At 39.9% G+C, this 23265-nt stretch overlaps 1 protein-coding gene across 5 annotated transcripts in view; it reads left to right on the plus strand.

Annotated features, from left to right (window-relative positions):
• Positions 1 to 23265, plus strand: part of MTA1 (metastasis associated 1) — an 82241-nt gene that overhangs the window by 45530 nt on the left and 13446 nt on the right. For 2 of the 5 annotated variants that reach the window (XM_030493570.1, XM_030493572.1), the window contains exons 11-18: positions 2573 to 2631; positions 9208 to 9323; positions 10163 to 10314; positions 11968 to 12157; positions 12539 to 12628; positions 14521 to 14673; positions 15697 to 15732; positions 22103 to 22114. In XM_030493570.1, the coding sequence (XP_030349430.1) occupies positions 2573 to 2631; positions 9208 to 9323; positions 10163 to 10314; positions 11968 to 12157; positions 12539 to 12628; positions 14521 to 14673; positions 15697 to 15732; positions 22103 to 22114 (808 nt within the window). Of the gene's footprint in view, positions 1 to 2572; positions 2632 to 9207; positions 9324 to 10162; positions 10315 to 11967; positions 12158 to 12538; positions 12629 to 14520; positions 14674 to 15696; positions 15733 to 22102; positions 22115 to 23265 lie in introns of those variants that run through there. The other 3 variants (XM_030493573.2, XM_030493571.1, XM_030493574.1) reach the window with 2 other exon arrangements.

Raw genomic sequence — 23265 nt, forward strand, 5'->3', positions numbered from 1 at the left:
CCTCTACTTTGCTCTTGTGAGACTCCACTTGGAATACTGTGTGCAGTTCTGGTGTCCTCAACATAAGAAGGACATGGAGCTGTTGGAGCAAGTTCAGAGGAGGGCCACGAGGATGATCAGGGGGCTGGAGCACTTCCTGTATGAAGACAGGCTGAGAAAGTTGGGGCTGTTCAGCCTGGAGAAGAGAAGGCTGCGTGGAGACCTCATAGCAGCCTTCCAGTATCTGAAGGGGGCCTACAAGGATGCTGGAGAGGGACTCTTCGTCAGTGACTGTAGCGATAGGACAAGGGGTAATGGGTTTAAACTTAAACAGGGGAAGTTTAGGTTAGATATAAGGAGGAAGTTCTTTACTGGGAGGGTGACGAGACACTGGAACAGGTTGCCCGAAGAAGTGGTAAATGCTCCATCCCTGGTGGTGTTCAAGGCCAGGTTGGACAGAGCCTTGGGTGACATGGTCTAGGGTGAGGTGTCCCTGCCCATGGCAGGGGGGTTGGAACTAGATGATCTTAAGGTTCTTTCCAACCCTAACCATTCTGTGAAACTATATTGGACTTCCTTAAGGAGATGATGAGCTCTGTGGCTGTTCATCTGTTGGCGTAACTGCCCTGGTAGTCTGTGCCTGGGGAAAGACTACCTGTTTTCCAGTTCACGCTGTGGGTGGAACAGCTGCCAGTTCTTGAGCAGGAAGGCATCTGAGCATGCATTTTGTTGAAGGGTGACTTCTTTTGGGTGATGTCTCTCTGCAAAGTTGAGGAGGAATTCTGATGCTGTTTGGAAAGCCACTGTCATAGCACTTTTGTGAGGCATCATTGGATGCTTTGGTTTCTTACATAAAAATATGTTGGTAGGGTGGTTTGAAAATGTTTGACTTTGAAGCCTGTATTCAAAGGAAGAACCTTTTTAGTTCCATCACCAGTTGCCAGCAAAACCTGTATTATTGATTCCTCCAAGTCTATAGGATTCATCAGGATCTGGGAAACTTGCCTACACCGGCAGAAAGAAGTCAGCTTTTGGATGCAGCACTGTGAAGGTGTATCCATAGCATCAGGATAACTTTCAGAAGTTCTGCTTTTTCAGTCCTTGTTCTTTTTCTCTGAAATTTTTATTCTTTGATTTCTAAGATAGGTTGACTTTTTATTTGCAGGAGAAGGAAAGAGAGGAATTCTTAACGAGTCTAGAGAGCTTTGGTGAGAAACTGTCAGACTGTCAAATGGAAAACCATTGCTTAAGCCTGTCCTTCTGATCAGAGCAAGCTTTATGCTTACGGGAAACTTTGACTTTGTTGTTTCTGTGTGTTCATTGTGACCCTGTAAAAATGTTTGTCCAGTTCCTCAGTGACACGCTCTTCAATTTTATTACCTTTTTCTGGTGCTTACTGTTTCTATGAAGATACTGAATTTAGCTTTCAATTATTTTCATAGGCTGTACCTTGAGGCTGCTGCATAGAAAATGTTGAGTTAACTTGTTTGTCTAGAATATAGCCATGCTGCTGGTTTGTCTGGAAAACACTGTTGTGGGTTTATGCAGACTGGTGTTACCAGCATGAATGTTGAAGAGCATGACCCTGGCATTGAGCAGGAGGTCAGACTAGAGGCCTCCAAAGGTTCACCCTAAATTAATTTAGGTTATGTAATAAAGAGAAAACTTGAGCCTTAGAATGTCTCTCTTTTTAAATGGTGTGAAGGTTTGAGTTATAAAAGGGATTCTTGCCAGTTAGTAAAGCTTATGCTGATTGCACACCTCTGACATGTTCTTGTGGGCTATCTGCAAGTTCACAGCAGTAGCTAAATGAAAGAAAGGAGCAGAGCCATTCTGGGAGAGTTTTCTCCATACATCCCATTGAAAAGATCCTCTGATCCATTACTACAGAAATGTAGACAGAAGTTAACGAATGGTTTTAGTGAAGTAGGGCCACAGAAAGAGACAAATGGTGTGTACTGTGTCCCCATGCTCTGAAACTCTACTTCTTGTATGTGTTTCCTGTAAACACATCTGTGTTAATGTTCCTTAATGTCCTGGCAGTGTTGGTTTTCATTAGGGGCCTTTTCAACTTTTAAAGAAAATCTCCTGAGTCACTTGGTCTTCAAAAGTGAGGACTATCAACAAAGAAGTCTTCCTTGAAATGGTTGAACGGTTGAGTAGATGTGATGGAGAGGGTGCATTACTATACCTGTTATTGTCCAGTTGGTGAATGTTGTCGTGGAGAACAAACATAAACTGATACATCAGATTTTCCTCTGCAGGTGAAAAAAGAGGGAGGTTGTGGCAGGAACAACGCATGAATATGTATTGAAGTGAATGGGAATTAAAAGTTTGTCCTTATAAGCAGTAGATTGTCATCTCTTTGACTTTTTGAAAAGCCATGTACAAAATTATCTGATGCTTGCAATCGTTTTCAGAGGATGCTTTCCTGTTGGAAAAAGTTTTTGTGGTAGCTGCTCAGTGAAAGGAGAACTTCATTGTACCTTAATAAGTGCTGAAGTTTTACCTAGAAGTCAAGTAATATTCCTATAAAAATATTGCTTATTTTATTTTTATTGTAACTTTCTTCATTCTTCTTTTCTTTTTAAAGAAACGATTGAAAGCAGCAGAAGCAGAAAGCAAACTAAAGCAAGTGTATATACCCAACTAGTAAGTATCTTTTTGTATTGTTTTGGTTTCTATTTCATTGTAGAGAGTTCGGTGTAGCAGTTTTGATGACCTGCCAGTATTATATATTTGCTTTACTTATATAATGAGAGACATAGTTCTCTGACATGTCTGTTCAACTATTAAATCAGGTTACCAATAAAATGAACGTTATGCTGATGCTTGAATTCCCTTTTATTTTAGATGAGTTAATGCTAACCACCCTGATGCTAATAAAGAACTAGCCACCCTGTGGAAGAAAACATGATAGCTTTGATAATTCAGAGCTGGCTAGAACAAAGCAGCATTCCTCCCAGTACACTTATGCTGCTGCTTATGTGTATGTAAAAAACAAAGCTGTTCCCATGTACCGACCTTACTCTGTGTTCCAGAAGTGAATTTCCTTGATGGGCAGCAGAGGACTTTCCCTTTGGGGCTTTCCTGGTTAGGATGGTGTGCTGTCATGGTGCTCATTTCCTTCATCCTGTGTAATGTTCCCATCCTGAAGCAATCATTACGTATCTTCTGATTTTTATTTTATACCAACTGGGAGTTGGGGACTTGCTAGCAGGTCAGCATGGTCGTGAATAAAAGGGTAGCTAATTAACTGTTTGATAATACCTCTCTTTTTCTTCATTTTTGTCATCAGTGGATCACCATACGTGGTTGTTTCCTAATGTGATATATATATATAAAAATTGTATGTGGAAATATATTAAAAATAATACATAATGGTATATAAATATATGTATATAAATTCTTATTAAAGTGTTCCCTCTATTGCATTTCTTCTGCATAATCCAGTCAACAGTTGTTACAGTGCAGAATTTAAAATCTCCTCTGCCCTTTCTCTTTTCAGCTTTCACTCCCAGATACATTCCCATGTGTATTATCCCCAATAATTCCTTCACTCTTTAATACAATCTCCTTTCAAATATTTATGAACTTCTACCATGTGTTCCATTACTTAAGGCAAAACCAAGTTTCACATATTTAGCTTGCAAGACCATCCCTTATTTCATGTGAAAATAGAGGATCCCTGATTTCTTTTTTGCTTTGAAATATGTCAGTATCTCTCAGGTGAATTTACTAAAAATCAGGTGTAATATTCAGAGTGAAGCCAAATAGATTTCTTGTCATGCAGTTTTTCAACAGTATTGCTTTTGTGCATGGTGTTACTCTGCAGAGGGACGCTGGACATCAAATTAAACATGAATTCACAGTGTGATAAGCTTGTAAAGCAAAAGCCAATGTAATTTAGACTGCAGATGCAAAAGGATATTGCAGATGAGAGAGGCTGGTAGTCTTGCTTTTGCTTTTGGATTATAATGTATGTAGGTAGGGCTCTGTATTTGAAAGGTTATGAAGCTCATTTGATAATGGCTGTCTGGAGTGGTATCCCTCAACACTGTATCTCAGCAAGATGGTTCTGGTTGCTATCTGGAGAATATAATCAAATCAGCAACTTACCTTTCTACTTCAGGAAGACTTCTGTCTCTGTCTGTGTGGTTGCTCTTTTTGTCTCTGGCCTTGATTTCCAGTCACAGTTGATTTTGTGAGTGTTATACCTTAACTAACGTATTGTTTAATTGATAAAATGGGTGTCAAATTTTCCTTCTCTTTCAATATCCATGCCTGTGTGTTAGGAAAAGTATTGGTTGCATATACGACTTCTTTACTCCCACGTGAATGCTTCTGCTGCTTTTTTGCTATTCATACCTCCAAATGGGGCAACAATCAAGTGTTTCTAAGATTTTTTTTTTTTTTTTATTGTTTCTACTCAAATTTCAGTACAAGGTCTGGATATAGGCAGTGTATTACATCTTCATTATCTTGTGACCTAGAAGATTATATTCTTGGCTTGTGATAGAAATACAGAGTGTAGGGATCTAAATAACAATGTTATTGATTTGCCGTTATCATCTTACTGAGCCCATTCCTGTTTCGACGCTTGAACCATTATGATCCACTTGCCACCTTGAAAATAAATTCCTTGATGTAGGCTGTCACAAGACCTACACAGAAGTGTATCAGCTGATTGGGTGAAGCCTATTCCCTATTGTAACGATAACTGGTGTAAAATTGTTTGCAGAGAGAAACCCTGGAGGATTTGAGGATTTCAGGGTTCATTTTACCTTTTTTTTTTTTTTTTTGGGGGGTGGGGGGTGGGGTGGGTGTGGGGTGGTGTCTCTGGCTGTGTTCTACTGATAGGACACCTCATTTGTTCCTGTGATGTTAACAGGAAAATTGGGGGGAGGAGAGGGGAGGAGGATAAGAAAAACAATAGAAGCAGTCTTCAAAACTTATTTCTCATGTCACATACATTTTATACAGTTAAAAAGTAACAGGTCAAATTGAGGCATTCAAGTTGATATTTTTTAACTTGAGGCTGCGGCCCAAATTTTTAATGTGGGTAACTGAAGCATGGAGTGTCATACAGGTAATTGATGTGAGGTTATCAAGTCCTAAACCAACATCCTAGATATTGAACAAACATTTCTGTGTTCCTTCCAAGAACAACCCTGATTTTGGGACAGACATCTGTAGTTGATGTGATTGAACCCAGTGTTTGGATGTGTGGCTTTGTAATGCATTCCTTAGGTTGGAAAGCAGTATTTTATGACTTCTTGGTGAAAGGAGAAGGCATAAAATCAGTTGAATTCTGCTTTCAGGAAATACTGTGGGAGTGGGGGAATTATTTTCTGTAGCAATTTCTCTGTCAGTGGGAGAGGTGTTAAATAAAGCAGCAGCAGAAGCCTGAATGCACAGAGAGATTCCATGTTCTCACATCCTTCATCCTGCCATTCATTAGCGTGAATGCAGGACTCGGAGACCTTTCTTGATGCAGATGTAGTCTCCATCTCTTTCTCCTTCTATGTACCCAGACATAGTCTTCAGACTGTTGTGGAAGTCATATTCTCATTTTGCTAATCTTATGGGCATCATATGTACTAGTTACTTGCTGCTTTTTGGTGATGGTCTGGTTGTGTAGCTGTTGCTTTTTGGGATTATGACGTCTGCAGATCGTAACAGCAGAGACATACAATTTTGTGTGGCTTTTCTCTCTTTTGATCTAAGTGATACCAGAAGGGATAAGAACAGAAAGGGAAGAATGAAGTGCTCCATGCAATCCCCAATCTCCCAAATGTATTGATGTAAATAATGCAAATTTTAAATGTACATGTGTAAATGTAAATTAATATATTCTACTACAGAATTTTATCTGAGAATCTCAAAGCACTTTGACAAGCTGCAAACGCTGCCTTGCAAACACTTGTAAAGTAGAGAAATATTATTCTCCTTACCCTGCTTCTTTTTTTAAGCAAATAGGGAAACAGGGGGACTAAGTCAAAGCTTTGGATGACATACAGCAAAAGGATTTCAGTGTTCTGCGTGGCTTGGGGTTATCTTCAGGTTGGGTTTTTTGTGGCAGGGGCTTCAGTCCATGATGGCTGGTTTCCAGTGCCGCCTTTCTGCATGTGCTTTATCACCTTAATCTTTTCAGTTGAGACTGATCTCCTGCAGAATACAGCCCAGAAATTTGTACTTCATGATCCCTATTCTAGCATAACTGACTGCTCCATTGCAATTGAAAGCCATTTAAGAGACTTCCATTCTTGATGTAAAAACTGGAAATGGTAGCTTACCACACCATCAGTATTCTTACTACCTTATTTGCATCTTTCATTTCAGCTTCATTAATTGCTTAATGGTTCTTCCAGTTATTCATCTAATTCTCTTGTTAATAGCTGTAGCAGGCTTTGGTGATCTCAAATAAGTTTAATTAACATCATCACCAATTAAGAGCCTTTTTTTTTTTTTTTTCTTCCCATATGATGAAAACATTAGCTGCCTGAATTTTATTGTTACTGCCCCTGTGAAACTTGACCTTAGCTTTGGAGTGGGACACTTTCTGGTGCTTGTTGCAGCTACGTTAATTGTCGTGTTCCAGAAATCCTAAAGTGAAGTTACTGCCACAAATACAGCATGTGTCTCATGGTGATCAGCCTGATTTAGTGAATTTTTCACCTTGAAGCACAAGTTTGATACGGGCTGTAGACAGCACAATGGAGTCAGGCCGTCACCCTCCTTTCTACGTGAGATCTTAGCACTTTGGATGTGCATGCCAGTGCATGCAGTCCTTTTCTCAACTTACTGTTTACAACCCTTCGTGGCATGCTGCTCAAAAATCCAAAACATTTGTTGTGCTTTACTGATGGATTTCAGACTCCTTTACTGTCTTTTTCAGAGGATGTGTAGAAGGAAAAGTGTGCCTGATGTTGAGCTGTGAGACTTTTGTTTTCTTTGCTTCAGTCTTTTGCTCTGTGAGCAACACTGCTTGTAACAGTGTGCATCTGCGAGGACTGTTTGTTTTGCAGCATCTTGGTAATGTTTGCACATGGAGCTTACTAGTGAATCATTGGCAAAAGTTCTTTTGCAGCAGGTTACTATAGTGACATCCCAGAGTCACTATAATGCTGGGAAGCATGAATGTACCCTCTTTCAACTTTCCCTTTGTTAAATGTGTCTGCAGATTTCCTGCCATCTGTGGTGTCAGAACTTCATGCCGTTCTGATAAACACCCCAAAACACTTTAATCTTTGTATGAGCCATGCAAATTAATAAGCAAAAGGAAATAGAAGCCTAGTCAGGCTTGTTAATCTAAAGGCCTTTCTCCCCCTTGCTTCTCTGCTTCTTTGGGCTGTGTATGGGCTGCTCAGTGTACTGAAGGAACAAACTATTTACAGTGTTTCTGGGCTGCTCAGCCTCCTCAGCTTTTTCTTCTGCAGAAAGGCCCTGAACTTTACAGGAAGGAGCACCATCAAGACACTATCACAAGTTTTACCTGGACTGGGCAAATTCTCTCTTACCTCCTTATGTGGTTCTTCTAGGACATTCACCGCAGAATGTGTTATGTCTCTGTAGAAATGGAGCTTTACTGAGCTCTGCATCTCAGTCCCTGATCGGACATTTTCAGATGAGGAGAAGCATGACCTTCTGGCTTCCAGGGCAGCGTAAACTTTCCAGAGGCATTTGGGTTTGTTCTAGAGCTGGGAGGGACAGTCTTTGGAATTCAGTCACTTGGAACTCCTTTGCTTTCAGGGGTCATTACTGTGAACATGAAACCTAATATTGATGCCCCATTAGAAAGACATTAATTTGGCCATATTCCCACAATGCTGTTTTTGCAGCACTAACCAGGATGAAAAGTAGTTAAGTATTCTGGGTCACTGAAATCACTGTGACTCTGTGTCAGTGTGCAACTGATGTATAAGAAAATGTGGTTTCTGAAAGCCATTTTAAGATATTTCCACTTGAATTAGTGGATTCCAAATCATGGGTTTATTAGTTGGAAATAAAAGGAATATGTCCACTTCCTTTGGTTTTCAGGTAAGGGAATATGAAGGGGAAATGTAATCAGCACTACCGTTTGGACTTGTGCTCAGAAGTTGCCACCAAAGGCTGCCTACATTTTGTTGTTTCTATAAACTGAGCTCCTAACAGCACCTGGGAGTCCTTACGTGTTTTATAAGCTCCTTGTTTATTCTTGTCTGAAACTTCTTGTGTGGCTTCTCCCGTCTCCCTCCATTCTCCAGAAGTCCTGTCCCTGCAATATCAATTCTCTATCCTTGTTGTTCCCTCAATTGTCAGGGATTTTTTGAATGTCTCATTTTCCCTCTTGGATGATAGCTCTTTCCCTGCAGAGATTTTGTACCATTCCATGCTGCTCTCTATGCCAAGGTTTTGTTTGCCCTTCCATTATCTGCTCCTGCCAGTAGCTTTTTTTTCCTCCTGAGTCAACATTTTTAACAGAGTATAGTGATGAGCTGAGGTGATTCAGGTGGTGTTATATTAGAATGTGTTAGTGACAGCCATCAATGCATTTCTGCATTTCTTGCTCTGCGGATGTTAAGTTTTCAGGCTTTTGCTGTTTAGTAGAAATGTAAATGTTTTCTATTAAAAGCACAGACCATAGCTTAAGACTTGTCAGAAAGCTCATATTCATGAAAATCTGTGTATACACAAGGTCCAAAGATTTTGTTCAGTGGGTTGGGTGTCCTTGTGCAAATTGTGGCTACAAGATGCAAACCTTTGCAGTAAGACAATGTGGAAATATTTGTGACTGCATCTATGGTTATATTTCCCTGAATAAGGCAAGAGTTGCTCTTTCTCTGCCTACCTCTCCTGCTGCATCCCCCCAGTCTTCTTTTTGGAGATTTAAATAAAATATCCTTCACGTTGAGGACTGAGAGAGATCTGTAGGTGAGATCATTTTGTCACCTAGACTAGAATGTCTGGAATACGTGGTCTCACTGGTTTATTGTTTTTAAATGGTTTTGGACTCTTGAAAAAGGCATCTAACTGTCATTATAGTTAGTTTATTATCAGTGTTATATAAATGTTGTCGAAGACAGTGTGTTCACAGAAGTGAGATTGGTGGTAAGCACAGCTTGTTCTGGAAGCCACATGATGAAGGAAATCTGAATTTTCAAATATTTTGGGCCATGCTTTTAAAGTCAAATAGGAAATTACATGCCTCAGTTAATGTTTGTCCTTCTTTCTGCTTTGTGTTTTAAGTAACAAGCCAAACCCCAACCAGATCAATGTAAATAATGTTAAACCAGGAGTGGTGAATGGTACTGGAGTACAGGCACAGAACACGGGAGCAGGACGGGCTTGTGAAAGCTGTTACAGTAAGTGATGTGCCAGTATGGCAGTTGTGAATAGAGAGAGTGCGTGCTGTGCTGCAAACAGTAAAGTAAAAGTTGTGTTGTGTGGAGGGTGGGAGAGAAGGCTTTGGAAAGGTTGCGGGGTGGAATTTGACGTAGCAGCATTTAAGCAGAGGTTTTGCTTGAGTTATTGGTGTTACGTTTGTAAATAGAATTATGAAGTACTAAAGGGGGAGTTAGTAAATGTTCTACATAATTGCAAATAGCTGTTGAGCAAAGACTTGAATCACCAAGGCATGAATTTGACTTATTTTTTAGTAGATTTCAAAATATATGTCATTATAATAATATAAAATATCATCATATTTGATCTACTGCCTGATATTATACACTGATTTCTAATGATTGTGCTCCTTTATGGGGAGCCTTTAGAGATGCTGGAATGTAGGACTGTATGAGAAGTGAAGTCACAGATGCCGTACATTCTTTAGTCATAAAATTAATGTATGGGGAGTTCCTGAAGACAATTTCCCTCTCCCCCATGCTCTCCTCCCCCATGCAAATTGTTGTCTACCGGTCTTGCAAAATGAGAGCTTTCAGTTTCATTGGCAGGAAAATTTCCCATCCTACTAGTTGTTTGTTCATGTTTTAAAAGGAGTTTATAAGTGTAATTAATTCTGCTGAAATCACAAGTATCTTTAACAGTGGTGATGACTGTGAAGCCATCATCATTTTTTTAAGGTCTGTTTGAGCTTTGCACTGTCTTTGTGTGAGTTTTCTTTTGTGATGGTTCTAAAGAGAATAAGCTCTGAAAAGTGATCCTGTTTAAGGATATATATAATTTCCACCTTTGTTATCTCTAGCCACACAGTCTTACCAGTGGTATTCTTGGGGTCCCCCTAACATGCAGTGTCGCCTCTGTGCATCCTGTTGGACCTACTGGAAGAAATACGGTGGCTTGAAAATGCCAACACGGTTAGATGGGGAGAGACCAGGACCAAACCGCAATAATTTGGTAGGTATTTGCAAAGCAGACTGCTCAGTGCTTTTGCCTGGAAAGCAAGGTATCATGATATCTAAGTAGTTGTTCACTGTTCTTAAATATTTAACAACAAAAAGAATGCCTTCATCCTCCATTGTTGCCTTTGGGTTTGGTATTTCATGTCTTGCAAAAGTTGGCATGTTAACTTCAGCTATAAGTAATTTGTTGCCAAGTACTGCCCTAAGGAAAGAAAAATCAGCAAGTATTTGTTTAGCAAACTAGGCATCAAATGCATGGGATATGAAATGCCAGCCAGTGTTTCTGGTATTCAGTTTCCATGATTTTTGCTGTAGGGGTAAGAGGACTTTTTTTTTTCCCATAAAAAAATTCATTATTTCCTGAAACCTGTTCTCTTTCCCAAGGCACATTTAAAATTAGATACCCCAAATAGCTAGCGGCTTTTTAGAGATCCCCTATCTTGTTTTTCTACCTCTTTTATTAATGCCTTTCCCTCTTGGATAGGTTTATGTAGGTATTGTATGAGCTGCTTCTGTGTAATTTTTCCCCTTTTATTTAAAAACCAAAATTCTCAGAATTTTTCTGAATTTGGTGGAAGTCCAATCTGGAAGCATCACACATTGAGCTGATTGGAAAAAGTAGCTACATCACATGGACAGAAAGGATAGTGCACGCTGAACTTGGGTCTTAGATTGGTTTCTTTCCTCTCTCTTAGTCTTTGCTATCATTTACTTTCTATACTATTTCTTTTGTTTAACCTCTGTCCATTCCAGGCGCCTCTTTGCCCTCTGAAGCTACCTAATTGCTGCAATAACTTCCAGGTTTTATCAGCCTTATACCTCTTGTTTGTTAATTTAAAAGTATGTAAATATTCAGAGAGGGGAAAGCCTCGTTCTCCCCAAACTGAAATTTCTTCTTGTTTTCCAGCTGTGGGTAGATCTGAGATAACAAGAAAGTACTTTCATTGTTTTATTGGTTGACTCGCTGCTTTTCATGAAGAAGATACTGCTTTGGCTCTCTGTAGTTGATAAATGACTTTCAGTAGCATTCTTTATTACACACAGAGAATATTTGATGACTCTGTAAAAGCATTCATTGAGTTCAGAGTAAGAATTAAAACAGAAATTTTTGAAACTTCGAGACAAAAGCATTCTTGCATGCTGTAAGCTTGCTTTGGGAAGTGAGTTTGTGGTGTATATTTTAGCCATACAGCTGTTTTCTGATTTTTCCTTTCCCTCTTACAAATGATTTCTTACAAGGAGCTTGCATTGTATATGCAGAGCAGCTTTTAAGCACCCGAAGTTGGAGGGTCTGTTGACTCTATAAGCACTAAGTCGTATGATAGCATCAGGTAACTTCTTCACTCTGGCTTTTGGATCTCTGCTTTAAAAATTGGGACAGCACAGAAATAAATACCTCCTTTTGAAGAGAAAATGTGTATCTTTCTTTGAGATATTTTGGAAGAAAATGCCAAATGTTGATGGGTAAGATTTGGGAAATGGGGAATAGCTGGGCTGAAAATATTTTCATCTGTAATACTGTCTCTGTTCTTATGTCTGTGAATCAGTAGCTGAAAGTGATTTTATATGATACTCTTTCTCTTCTTTAAAACCATACTTTCTAATAATTATTTTTTAGAAACAATATTTATTTTTATTTCTTTTTTAGAGTCCTCATGGTGTGCCAGTACGAAACAGTGGGAGTCCCAAGTTTGCTATGAAGACACGACAAGCCTTCTATCTCCACACAACAAAACTGACAAGAATTGCCAGACGTTTATGTCGAGATATCTTGCGCCCTTGGCATGCTGCAAGACATCCCTATTTGCCTATTAACAGTGCAGCAATCAAAGCAGAATGTGAGTGGTGACGCAGCTGGGACCTACTTGCAAAGGAGCCCTTTGAGATTCCTTTCCTATAAAGTTTGAGTTGTGACTTCCTGAGATAATCTCTTGCATGTAGCTAGTGGTTTCACAAAATGTAGCTATGTTGCAGAGGTTCTATCTGACTGTAGGCTAGACAAATAAGGTTGAAAATTCACGAGTTGTTGTTTTAAAATATTCATGTTTGCTATTGTGTTTAGCATTCTCCTGTATTTGTGTCCTGTTGCCAAGACATGCTTGCAACCTGTAAAACTTCTTTCTAATTGGAAAGCTCTTCAGGACACTTGAGTTATTAATTTAATTTTGCTATAATATCTAAATGTCTTTGCACTCTAATTATTTTTCTTTGTTTTATAGGCACAGCACGTTTACCTGAGGCATCAGAAAACCCGTTGCTATTAAAGCAAGTGGTTCGAAAGCCTTTAGAAGCAGTACTCCGGTATTTAGGTACTAAAAAAACCAAATACGACCAAATACACAAACCCCCAACCAAACCAAAAACCCTACTAGCTAGTCTGCTGACCATTTCTTTTTCCATTTGGTTCTGGGTTTAGATGCTTGTTCTGGATTAAAAAAAAAAAATAAAAATAAATAAATCAAACAACAGAACATGAAAACCTTCCCATTAACTTGTCCTTTTTTTCCTTTCCTGTTTAATTTGATAGACCTAGTGCCTCAGCAGTCCACTGTGATCTCATGGAACTATATCAGAATTTCAAGTGAAGGGAGGAATGTGTTTGCTGTGGCTTCTGATTTATGTGAGGACAAGTTACTATCTGCTAATGGAGGCACAAACATTGTGTTCTGGGAACAGTTGGTCAGTCCACTGTTCCAATTTTTGGGCTGTCTGGAGGCAGTTCCTACCTAGAGTTGAGTTCTCCAAGAAGCCTCTTGGCTTAGGACAACACTGACTTCCACAGCTCATCAATCAGTTGCTGGCTGTTCTGTGCTGGAACTAGAGAAGGGGGACTATACTTCCATTCTTTCTTTTTAGTTGTTTTGTTCAGTTTTTTGTTTGCAGTTTTGTTATTTGGTGTTTTTTTGTTACGGTTTTCTTGAGGACCTGGGCCTCGTCAGCTGGTCTGTGGGGGATTACTGAGTAGCTCTATCCAGAACCTTTGTGTATGTTTGAGGTGCTGGAAGCATCTAAAGTGATGCTATGTGACAGGCCAGTTTTGACTACAAATGAATGCAAAATCATTTTCCCTAGTGTTGCTGGTTGCTAGTGTTACACTGAAAACACATCTCAGGTTGTTAGTCTTAACGTGAGTCTGACCTCCGAAAGCTAGCTTGGGCAGTGGTGCTTTGAAGGCCTCCAGATTAACAAGGCAATTGATTGCTTTTTTACACTAGTAAGAAACACTGGAGTCAATTTATGTTTCTTTGAACATTTTTGTTGATGAAATATTGTAAGGCTGAGAGTTTATTAATTATTTACTACTTCTCTGTTGAGTGTTGTACTTCTACTGTGTACTAATGAGATACACTGATTAAGAAACCTTTGGATATATACAGTGCAACCAGAGAAAGACAATAAAGGGAGACGTTTTGCTGTTGGATAAAATCCTGCTTGTAATAGTTGTACAACGTGTAGCAGTACATTTTGAGATTTTATTAGTGCTATGTCAGGGTCTCCATTTGACTGTTGAGCTGGGAAAAGGGAGTGAAAGAAATGGGGGGAAACTGATAGGCTGGCAAGAACATATTTTTGGAGGTGTCATGGTCAATGTGCGTTTGAGCTATATGTTACTTGGCTGTTGGGGCTGCAAGGGAAAAATGTGCGTAAAGCTCCCGTTTGCTGTTGCTTGTAACTTTCTCAAAACCTTTTCAGCTGAGCAGCATGTGCTTGATCTCTGCCTTGGCCAAGAGGTTGAATTCAGACTCTGTGAGTTACAGTGGTGCTTTGAATCCTCACTTGTTTGGCCAATTTAGAAATTGTATTTTTTGCAAACCTTGCGAAGCTGGTGAAGTTATAATTTCACTAGAATTTAGGGGTGTTGCATGACTACCCAAAGAAGGCTTTTAATATAGAGCACCCCCAAAGGATCCCAAATTGTTGGAGAATAGTGTTTTGGAAATAGATACAAAGTGCTTATGTTACCAGCCCTTCTTGTAGGATAATATGAAATTGGGGTTAATGTCTTCAGTAGACGTCTATTCCTAAATATACTTAAAGTGCTTTATATAAATAGCAATCTCCAGTTAAAATAATTGACTGAGATAGTTTGTATATAAGGAGAGGTATCTTTTGTCACCTTGGAAGTTTGCAGGTGGTTTTCAGATTTGTAATTCGAGTATCTTCACTAATAACAAACCCCTACCCTGCTGTTTTTCAACAGAGTCTCATCCATGTCCTCCGAAACCAGATCCTGCAAAGAGCTTGTCCAGTTCTCTCAACAATCTGACTCCTGCTAAGTTTACGCCTGTCATTAATAATGGGTCCCCAACTATCCTGGGAAAAAGAAGTTATGAACAACACAATGGAATGGATGGTAAATATTTTTCTGCAAAATGTATATTGCCTGTGTAGGCTTTTTCTTCTGTCCTTTGGTATACAAAGAGATTAATTAAAACTATAGTTTTTTATATAAAATCCAAGTTTGTTATTCTTGAGGGAGGTTAATTTCTTTCCTTTTGCAAAAAGTCACTTATCCCATTTCTCCTTTGGATAAGACACATGATGTGTACTGCCTGGGTGGTATATGTACATATGTGCTGGTGGAACTCTGACTAGCTTGACCAATCTTGCAAATGTGATAGTGAAGGAGAAACTTCCTTTCGATTTTTTTTAAATGGGTAGTATAAAAAAAAAACCTTTATAGCTTAATCCAGTGATGCTTCCTTTTTCTTTTGAGGTTTACAGCTTTTTAACCTGTAGGTAGTAGCTGTGCATTTCCCAGGTGGCTCTGTAACGTGTGCATCACCTGGTTATGAGTAAAGTTACCAGAGGCTGCTGCTTAGCTGAGGGGGACAGATGTGCCAGATCTGGTGTGGCATAAACCTGCCCCTGCCTTGTGCAGAACCCGAGCATTCACTTTTGTTGGCCCTGTCACTGAGCATCTCTGTGCAGTGGAGTTTGGGCTTCATCTCCTCAAGACTAAAAGGCAAGGGGAGGATGTTTGAAGTGGAAGATAGATGCAGGATGTTCCTGGCATGAACTCCAGGGCTCTGTTCTGTAGAGTTGCTCTTGCCTGAGAGTGTCAGGGAAGAAAAAGTGCAGTCTTTTTCTCAGATGAGGATAAAAGGGACTCTTCAATTGGTCGTAACAGGAGTGAGAACGTGGAGGGTAGCTCACCTTAACAGGGGAAAGAAACAGGTGGTTTAATGGTGATTGAGCAGGGAGAGTGTCTTTTTTTACCTTTAATTCTAACTTTATAAGTAGCTTATCTGAAATATAGTTACAAACATTTGATATCTTATTGTTTGTGTTTTAACATTAAGAACTTTTTAAACTGCTGCTGTTCAGGTTGCTGATGTGATGTTTTTCTCTTTTCTGTTCACTTGTGCTCTATCAGGCAACATGAAGAAGCGCCTGTTGATGCCTAGCAGGGGTAAGACCTTGAAGCTGCGCTCAGCTTATGCTAGGAGAGTGATTTTTAGTTTCATCTGCTGGCTTGTCTGTGCTTTGTGGCTAATGAGTCTGTGTGCTCCTTCTGTGTTGATGTCTAAGTGTTTCTGGGTAACCATTTCCACCCATGGTTATGCTGCTCACCTTCCAGGCTTTTCACATGCAGACAACAAATTGTACAGCCATACTGACGACGTGAAGTGCTGCATTCGGAATTGATTACTAGTTCCTCAAGTTGACAGAAAAGTTTTCTGGCAGTTCTGTGAAACTGCTGAAAGCTGTGATGGTTGGTTCGAAATTAGGTGTTTTTTCATTGTTTGACTTTTAAGAAATCAAAGTTTCATGTGTCCTAAACTACTTCGAATTCACTTCGACCAAAAGAAATAGAAGACTATTCACATCGAGTCCCAAGTTTAAGCCTCCCTATTTTCCAGTGTGAGTGGAGGGTCACTGGTGAGAGACTGTCTGCACATTTTCCACTTGCAGTAAAATAGCTTTCAAAATTTCCACAGGTTAAAAATCTGTTCTGACTACTAAATAGACCTCAGAAGCTTTAGTTTGTGATATGCGGGAAACGTACATATGATATCACTTAGCCAAATTCATTAGAAGAGACACATTTTGAACAGTTAGGATACACGGATGTTATTGTGAGACACACACAAAAACTTCAGCTTACGTGTTACCATGAAATGGCTGACACTGCATGCCCTGATGTTAAGCTTTGTGTTTAACGGCTGAGACAGTGGATGACAGTTGTCAGAATTTACATGCATGCGTATATAAGTGCATGTGGAGAATGAGGACAGTGATCGTTCTACTGTCTTGCTTTCTTTGGTAATTTATACCTTGATACTGTGTTGCTGAGTTTTTCATGTGCATTTTAACTTTCATGTTTTGGAAAGAATAAGAAAACACTGCTGCCTTGGTCAGTTTGGCTTCCTCAGAAGCTTTGTCCGGTAATGAGGGATGTAGATGTGGAGTAGCTCTCTGAATTTCCACAGCTCCTAGTGACTACCTGCTTATGGGCATGTGTATTGCTCACTGCTGAATGTCCTCATCAACAAGGGTACTGCTGAGTCACTCAGCAGATGACACTCTTCTGAAGGTCTCAGATGTTGTGTCCCAAAAGAGGAAAGTAGAACTGATTCTTCCCTCAGGAAGGTGTTCTCTGCATAGAGCACTAGATTCGATGACCTGAGATCATTTGCTTACTGGAAATGGAGGATTCTTGGTTTAGTGTTTTAAAATGTCTGTCTGCTGGTATACATATTTGATTAGATACATTTCAGTCATAACTGCTGCTGGAGCAGTTTGCAAAAAGAAGATTTTGGTGAAGTACCTGTTCAGGCTCCTCAGAATATGTGTTTCTCTGAAGCATGTGTGCGCAGTTATGTAGGCGACGGCTCTCTTCTGCGTGCCTGCTGCTTTATCTGCTTGGTCTGTTCTCAGCCAGCCACTGAAATACTTGGTGTAGAATTTGTTCCTATAAACGCTAGGTTGTGGAGTATGATTCAGTCCCAGAATCTGTTTACCTGCTGGGGTACTCAGTGTTAACTGGATATTTCTGTGAGCGGTTCAGCTTAAACTTGTTGGTTGATGTTCATGAATGGAAAATGTTTGCCACGCAGCAGTTTTGACGCTGGAATGTTTTCTGGCATTGGAATGTTTTCTGACTGTGGGTTATTGGAAGCTTTGCCGAGACAAGAGAGGGAAGGGAACCACCTGCAAGGAAACAGGGTTTAAAGAACTTGGATGAAGATCTGCTGGTCACAGGCAAACAAATGGTGGAAGTTTGGTGGATCTGGTTTTGGCCTGGTGTCAGTTTGTGTGCCAGTGCCCACTTAGCACTGGCGCCCAGTTGCCTTGTGTGTGAGCTAGGAACTTTTGCCGGCTTTGGGCATGGCTAATGCTGGTTTCCTGCGCTGTGCCAGACCTGGGAACATGGTGCTGGGACTTCTCCTTTGCTCTGGATGGAGTCATACATGCTTACTAGTTTGGGGGAGCTGCTGGTGGGAAGGGAGAGGAGGAGGCCATAGGAGAACAGGAGCACAGGCTGAAACCATTGTGAAGAAGGGGTGAATTGCAGCAAGAGCGATGAGGCCATGTGACCAGAACTTGGGAGCCAATGAATTAGTACAAAAGGATTGAAATAAACCCATCTATCCAGATTGACTGACTTTTGGGTAGCAACTGATCTAAAATAGAAGAGAAAGATAATGGGAATAAAAAACTGGATTATTATAACCAGCCACATTCTTCATTTACATAGCTCCTATGTAAATGAAATTGTGGGGGGGTTCTTCTCTGTTTTTGTGGTTTTCCTCTCCCCTTAATGACACACAGTGGCACACTGGCTGGTTTAGGTCATTGTAGGAGTGTACTGCAAAGAAAAGCTGGTGTTAAGACAACTGCATGGGGAGGTTGAAAATATTGTTTCTGCAGAAATTCAGGTACAAGAAGACACTTTGTCTATCTGTGTTGAAATAGTTTTCAATGAATCGTTAACCTACTGCAATGTAATATGAATTATCCAGGGGTTTTTCTGCTTCCTGCAGATGTGCTGTGTTGGTGGCACCTGGAAGATATCTTACAGTTTGGAAAGGTCACCATGTCAAAGTCTGACACATGACAGCAGACAGCTGTTATGGTGGGCTTTAGCTTAAGTCTCTTTGCTGGTGACAAAAGCCTTTTGGTGCTGGGCTGTTGCTTCCAAATTCACTGGAGAAGTATGTATACTGTGAATTACGGCTGGTTGCTAAGTTCATTCTACGTGATGAGTTCGTAATTCTTTCCTGATGGCCAGTGTGTAAAGCAATATAAAATAAAAGGATTACTTTGCAGGGAATGAGCCAAGTAACGACTTACATTTTTGCTTAAGGTAAAGCATTAGGATCCATGTTTATAAGTGTATGTTGGTGGTCAAGTTTCTAAAGCATTTAAATTCCCATGGCACTGCTGCCTTTGTTTAGATTTAGGCTGTTTAACGTTGCTGAAAACTGAACTGTTCATGTAGGTTTTTGGGTGTTCCTTCAGGCAACACTCCTGAAAGATTTTCATCTGAGTCTCTACCACCCTTTGGTATTTAAGGTGATGGGTGGTCAATGGTTGGAATTCAGCCCTCAGAACAGTTCATCAGTGAAGTGCCTTGATGAATGTTCCTGTGTAAATGGAAACACTGTTCCTGAATGTGCCTAAACAATGACTGAGGGTGGATGAGTTGGAGATGAAGACCACCTATTCTATAGGTGGATGCAGGTTGGTCAGGTTGAACTCTGGTGATGACAGATCAAGGAGGAAAAGAAAAGGAGACTGTTTTTAGTGGGCTGTGGCCAGAGCTAATTAAAACTAATTAGGAAATGCTGGAAATTGCTGGACTTAAAAAAGTACTTCAGATTTTTCCTTTGGAATTTTGCTGTTTGTTTTTTTCTCTTGCTACTGTAACTCTAGCTAAGTATCTTTAATTTTTCATTTTCTGGCTCATCCCTTCTTAATGCTAAGAACCTGAACTTTTTCAAGCATGAGTATGATTTGTCTGGCCAGGCATCTAGAGTTTTGACTGGAGCTTGAATTCCACGAACAGGAAAATATTCTTAATTTCATCTCTCCTCATTACCTCCAATCTATTTTACAAGAATGGTGTACTTCTTTAATCTACTTTGTTTCCGCTTCTTTAAATCGTATTGGAGGCATCATTAGGCATACAGTGCCCTTCCCAGCTCCTTCAACATTAGATTAGCATGGACAAATTGCTGCAGAATCCCATTTTTGGAACATGAAAAGTACATGGAGTCTCATAAGCTGCTAAGTACAGTGAAATGTTAAAAATTATTAGTTTATTGCTTTTTCATTAATAGCTTGACTGACAGTATTTGCCATGAAACTTCCTCTAGAGAGATAGAGAGGGCGTTTTATGTTCTGGACCCTGTTTACTTTTTCCCCTACACCTACCCACTGTGAGGGGTCTATGTGATACTTGCCTATGCAAATTCCTACTGGGGGAAGGGAGAGAGCATTGTTAGATTCTTATTTTTTTTCCCTTATCTTTTACACCATGTTAGCTTTCATCTAATCAAATCTGGTTTTCAGGGTCATCACATGCACTCTAAAATTGGCAGAGAGAGAGAACATGAATGGGTAGCTGAAATAAAGGGAAGGCTTTTCCCAGCAACAAACTTGCACTGATAAAATAGTAGTGGATCAAATGCTGAAAATTGGAGAGAGTTTATAGAAGAGCCGTGAAAATGGTGAAGGGACTGGAAAACACGCTGTATAATGCTTCTATCAAAGTGGAAGTTGTAGATGTTTGTCTCTGCTGACAGGAGCAGCAGAAGTGTAATAATAGAGGGCTTTTTAGTCTAGCTGGGAATGGAATAATGAGCTGCAGTAGCCAGAAGGTACAGGAGAAAAACTTTGGCTGGAAACAAGCTGCAAATTTTTTGAGTGAGGTTAATTAACTGTTGGAATACCTTGCTTCTGCTGCTGGGGATTTCTAAACCAAATGGAATGTCAGTCTAATTTACCATGTTCTGGTTCACTGTTTCTCACCTCCTTTTGGGGAAATGGGAATGAACTCCTGGAACTGGAAGCATTCATCACCCTAGCATGGCATTAGTTTAATTATCAAAATAGGATCATGAAAGTAGAAATACTGCTCTTGATCAAAGCAGCTGTTGAGGTGGGAATATAGCAAAGTTCTGTAGTATCAGCTATGTAGGTGACCAGACTTACCTCAAAGCTTTTATTTTGGCTGACTTAGAACTTGCAGAAAATTCGGACTTCTTTGTATGCATAAGTTGCATTAAAATTCTGCCGTTATCAGCAGTGGCCCTTGCTGCTCTTCCAGAGTTGAGGATAACCAGCCAAAGGAAATCTGCTCATCCAGGAACGACTGTAAACGGCAGGGAGTATTGGTCCTTTGATGAATAATGTGATACACAGAGTACTGGGGAGTAGTCCTGGCTTTAGCTATTGATATCGGGACCAGAGTAATGCTGACTAGTGTTAAGAGATAAGATGTTCAGTCCATCTTAAAGGAATGACTGTTTCTTGCCAGCAGCAGCACAGCTGGGAAGAAGGACAAGTTGCTTGAAATGCTCCTTGGAGACCCCAAGAACTGTGTGCCTGTGCAACTTCCTCACTTTAGATTATATGTCAAAAGTACAGATTACTTTTGAGAATTTTACTTACGATTTTGTACTGAAATGTTAAGTGAAACTTTTTCACTTGCCTTCAGCTTAGCCAAGATACTGTGATTAATTTCTTTTGATGTTATGGAGAAAGATCTGGAAAGGAAATCAGCAGATGGGCATTATGCTCTATGAATCAACTAGTGAAAACCATTTCATTTATGAGAATGGCATGGGGTAAGATGCAAATGTTGATTGAGAAAGAGGAGAGTGCATGTCCCAAGGCAGTGGTAAAAAGCAAGCATAATTATTAGGAGAGGAAATTAATGTATAACAATTCAAGAGCAGAATTGCAAATGTCCCAGATAGTACAAAGCCTGAATTTGTCATTAGGTGGAATCGCTATGTGTGAAACATATCATATATATGTATGCATATGATGTGTAGTACTCCCAATTCTAAGAACAGTGAATAATTCAGTGCTTTCTAGTTTGTATAGCTTGGACCAGCAGATCCTAAAGCAGTGAGGTGCATGGTTTTGTTGCCTCTGTTTTTTAACCACAATGTGTTACAGCGAGACAGAATATACTGTGATGCTTTTCTAGGGATGCAGGTGGGTGTCATGGTTTAAGCCCAGCCAGTAACTCAGAACCACGCAGCTGCTTGCTCACTCCCCTGCCTTCTCCTCCCCATCCCTCAACACCAAGATAGATAGCAGCTCTCCATTCTCAGCATGCTTGTCCAAGGGTGGCTACTGACTCCTCGTAGTTGGATGTCACTGCCCAGAAAGTATTAAGAGGGTCCTTGAAGTACTCTTAGCAGAAGGTACAGCTTTGCATGAACAAACACTTCATCTGAGAAGTACTGTGAAGCAAATTAATGTGGATTGTTAGACCAAGCATTTTAGGAAGGATTATCCACATGCAACAAGGTTAATGTGCAGGAGTTATGGAAAGAGATGGGTAACAAGTCACTACTTACTTATGCAAAATTAAAGCTCTTCTTTGTGGTATCTCTCTTCTGGCGTTGCTGTCTGTTTAGTGTTGTCTTGGGTTTATCTGTCCCACAGAGAACTGTGATCACTTCTGTGTTTCATTACAACCAAACCACTCTGTGTTTCTGTATTTGTTGCATGGGGCTGGGCTACTGTATTCTGAACTATGCAAATCTTTCCTTTTTTTAACCTTAAATCTTTTTTTCCTTTTCCTTTGCCAATCTTGGTAGGAACTTACTTAGGTAAGTAAATTGCAATTTCAACATTGTTTTTATGTACAAGAGAATTCTAAGAAAATGCTAGTTTAGGTCGTGTTTGGTACAACTTATGCTCTGTTCTGCTTGTTGCACTTGAATTCCTAAAAGTTTATAGCCTTTGATCATTAGAAGGTGTACTCTCAGTCTGCTCACAGCAGTATCACATTCTTGGCAGTTTAAGAAAAGGAGAGGTGCTAAAGCATTTTTACAAGCTTGCAAAAACTGTGTGTATATGTCAACATGCAGAGACTACTTCAAGTGAACCTGTAACTTGGAAGTGAAATCCTTGTTCATCAAGCCTCATTCATGCACGAATTTTTATATTTTTTTCTAGCTTGCTCACAAATATGGTACTGTTGATGTTCTTGTTACTGCTGGGAAGGATGGAATCCCAGGAGGAGGATTACTTTTGGAAAAGGAAAATGCATATGAAGAGTGTATGGAGTTTTGAAAGCAATGTATTTTAGTATAGTAAACTTGCTGGTTGTGAAAGTGTGTGTTAAATTCTCGACGTTCATTGTGACTGAAGATGTGCTTATGAATGTTACTGCATATTGCATGTTCTGCATGATGCTTCTCTTTGGTAAAAACAAAAAAGTTAAAACCAAAATGCCATCTGTGACTAACTGCTCAATGTCCCGATTGGTTTAAAAAAGAAAAAAAAAAAAAAAAAAGGAAGAATTATGTTAACATGAAGGACCCATATTTTTGTGTGTGGTGGTGGATATATTGAAGATTGGAGTTAGTAAGTTTGAGTAAATACAAATTTAACAACTGCAAGTTATGTCCAGTGGCTGAAAGTTGGGCTACTCTTTGTCCTTGGTACTAGGGTCAGGTCTGTACAGGCTTCCTGTGCCAAACTATGACATAGTCTGTAAATACACAGAGAATGGTGTGTACGTCCAGGCATGGAAAATCGCTGGAAGGTTTTTAACCAAGCAGAAAAGTGGCCATGGTTGGTGCTTATTCTGCAGCTTCTTGGTGCTTTTTGTAGTAACTTCATGGAAATATCCCTGCACTACAGTCTGCACTGGGCACACTGCTGAGAGCTTAGGCTCTCCTGCTTCTCAGAATTGCAGTTGTGTATTGTGCAGAGTTGGTTAAAAAAGCAGGCTGAATTTGAGTGGTGGGAGTAA

This window comes from Strigops habroptila, chromosome 8 (assembly GCF_004027225.2).
Source record: "Strigops habroptila isolate Jane chromosome 8, bStrHab1.2.pri, whole genome shotgun sequence".
In the NCBI taxonomy this organism is placed as follows: Eukaryota; Metazoa; Chordata; class Aves; order Psittaciformes; family Psittacidae; genus Strigops; species Strigops habroptila.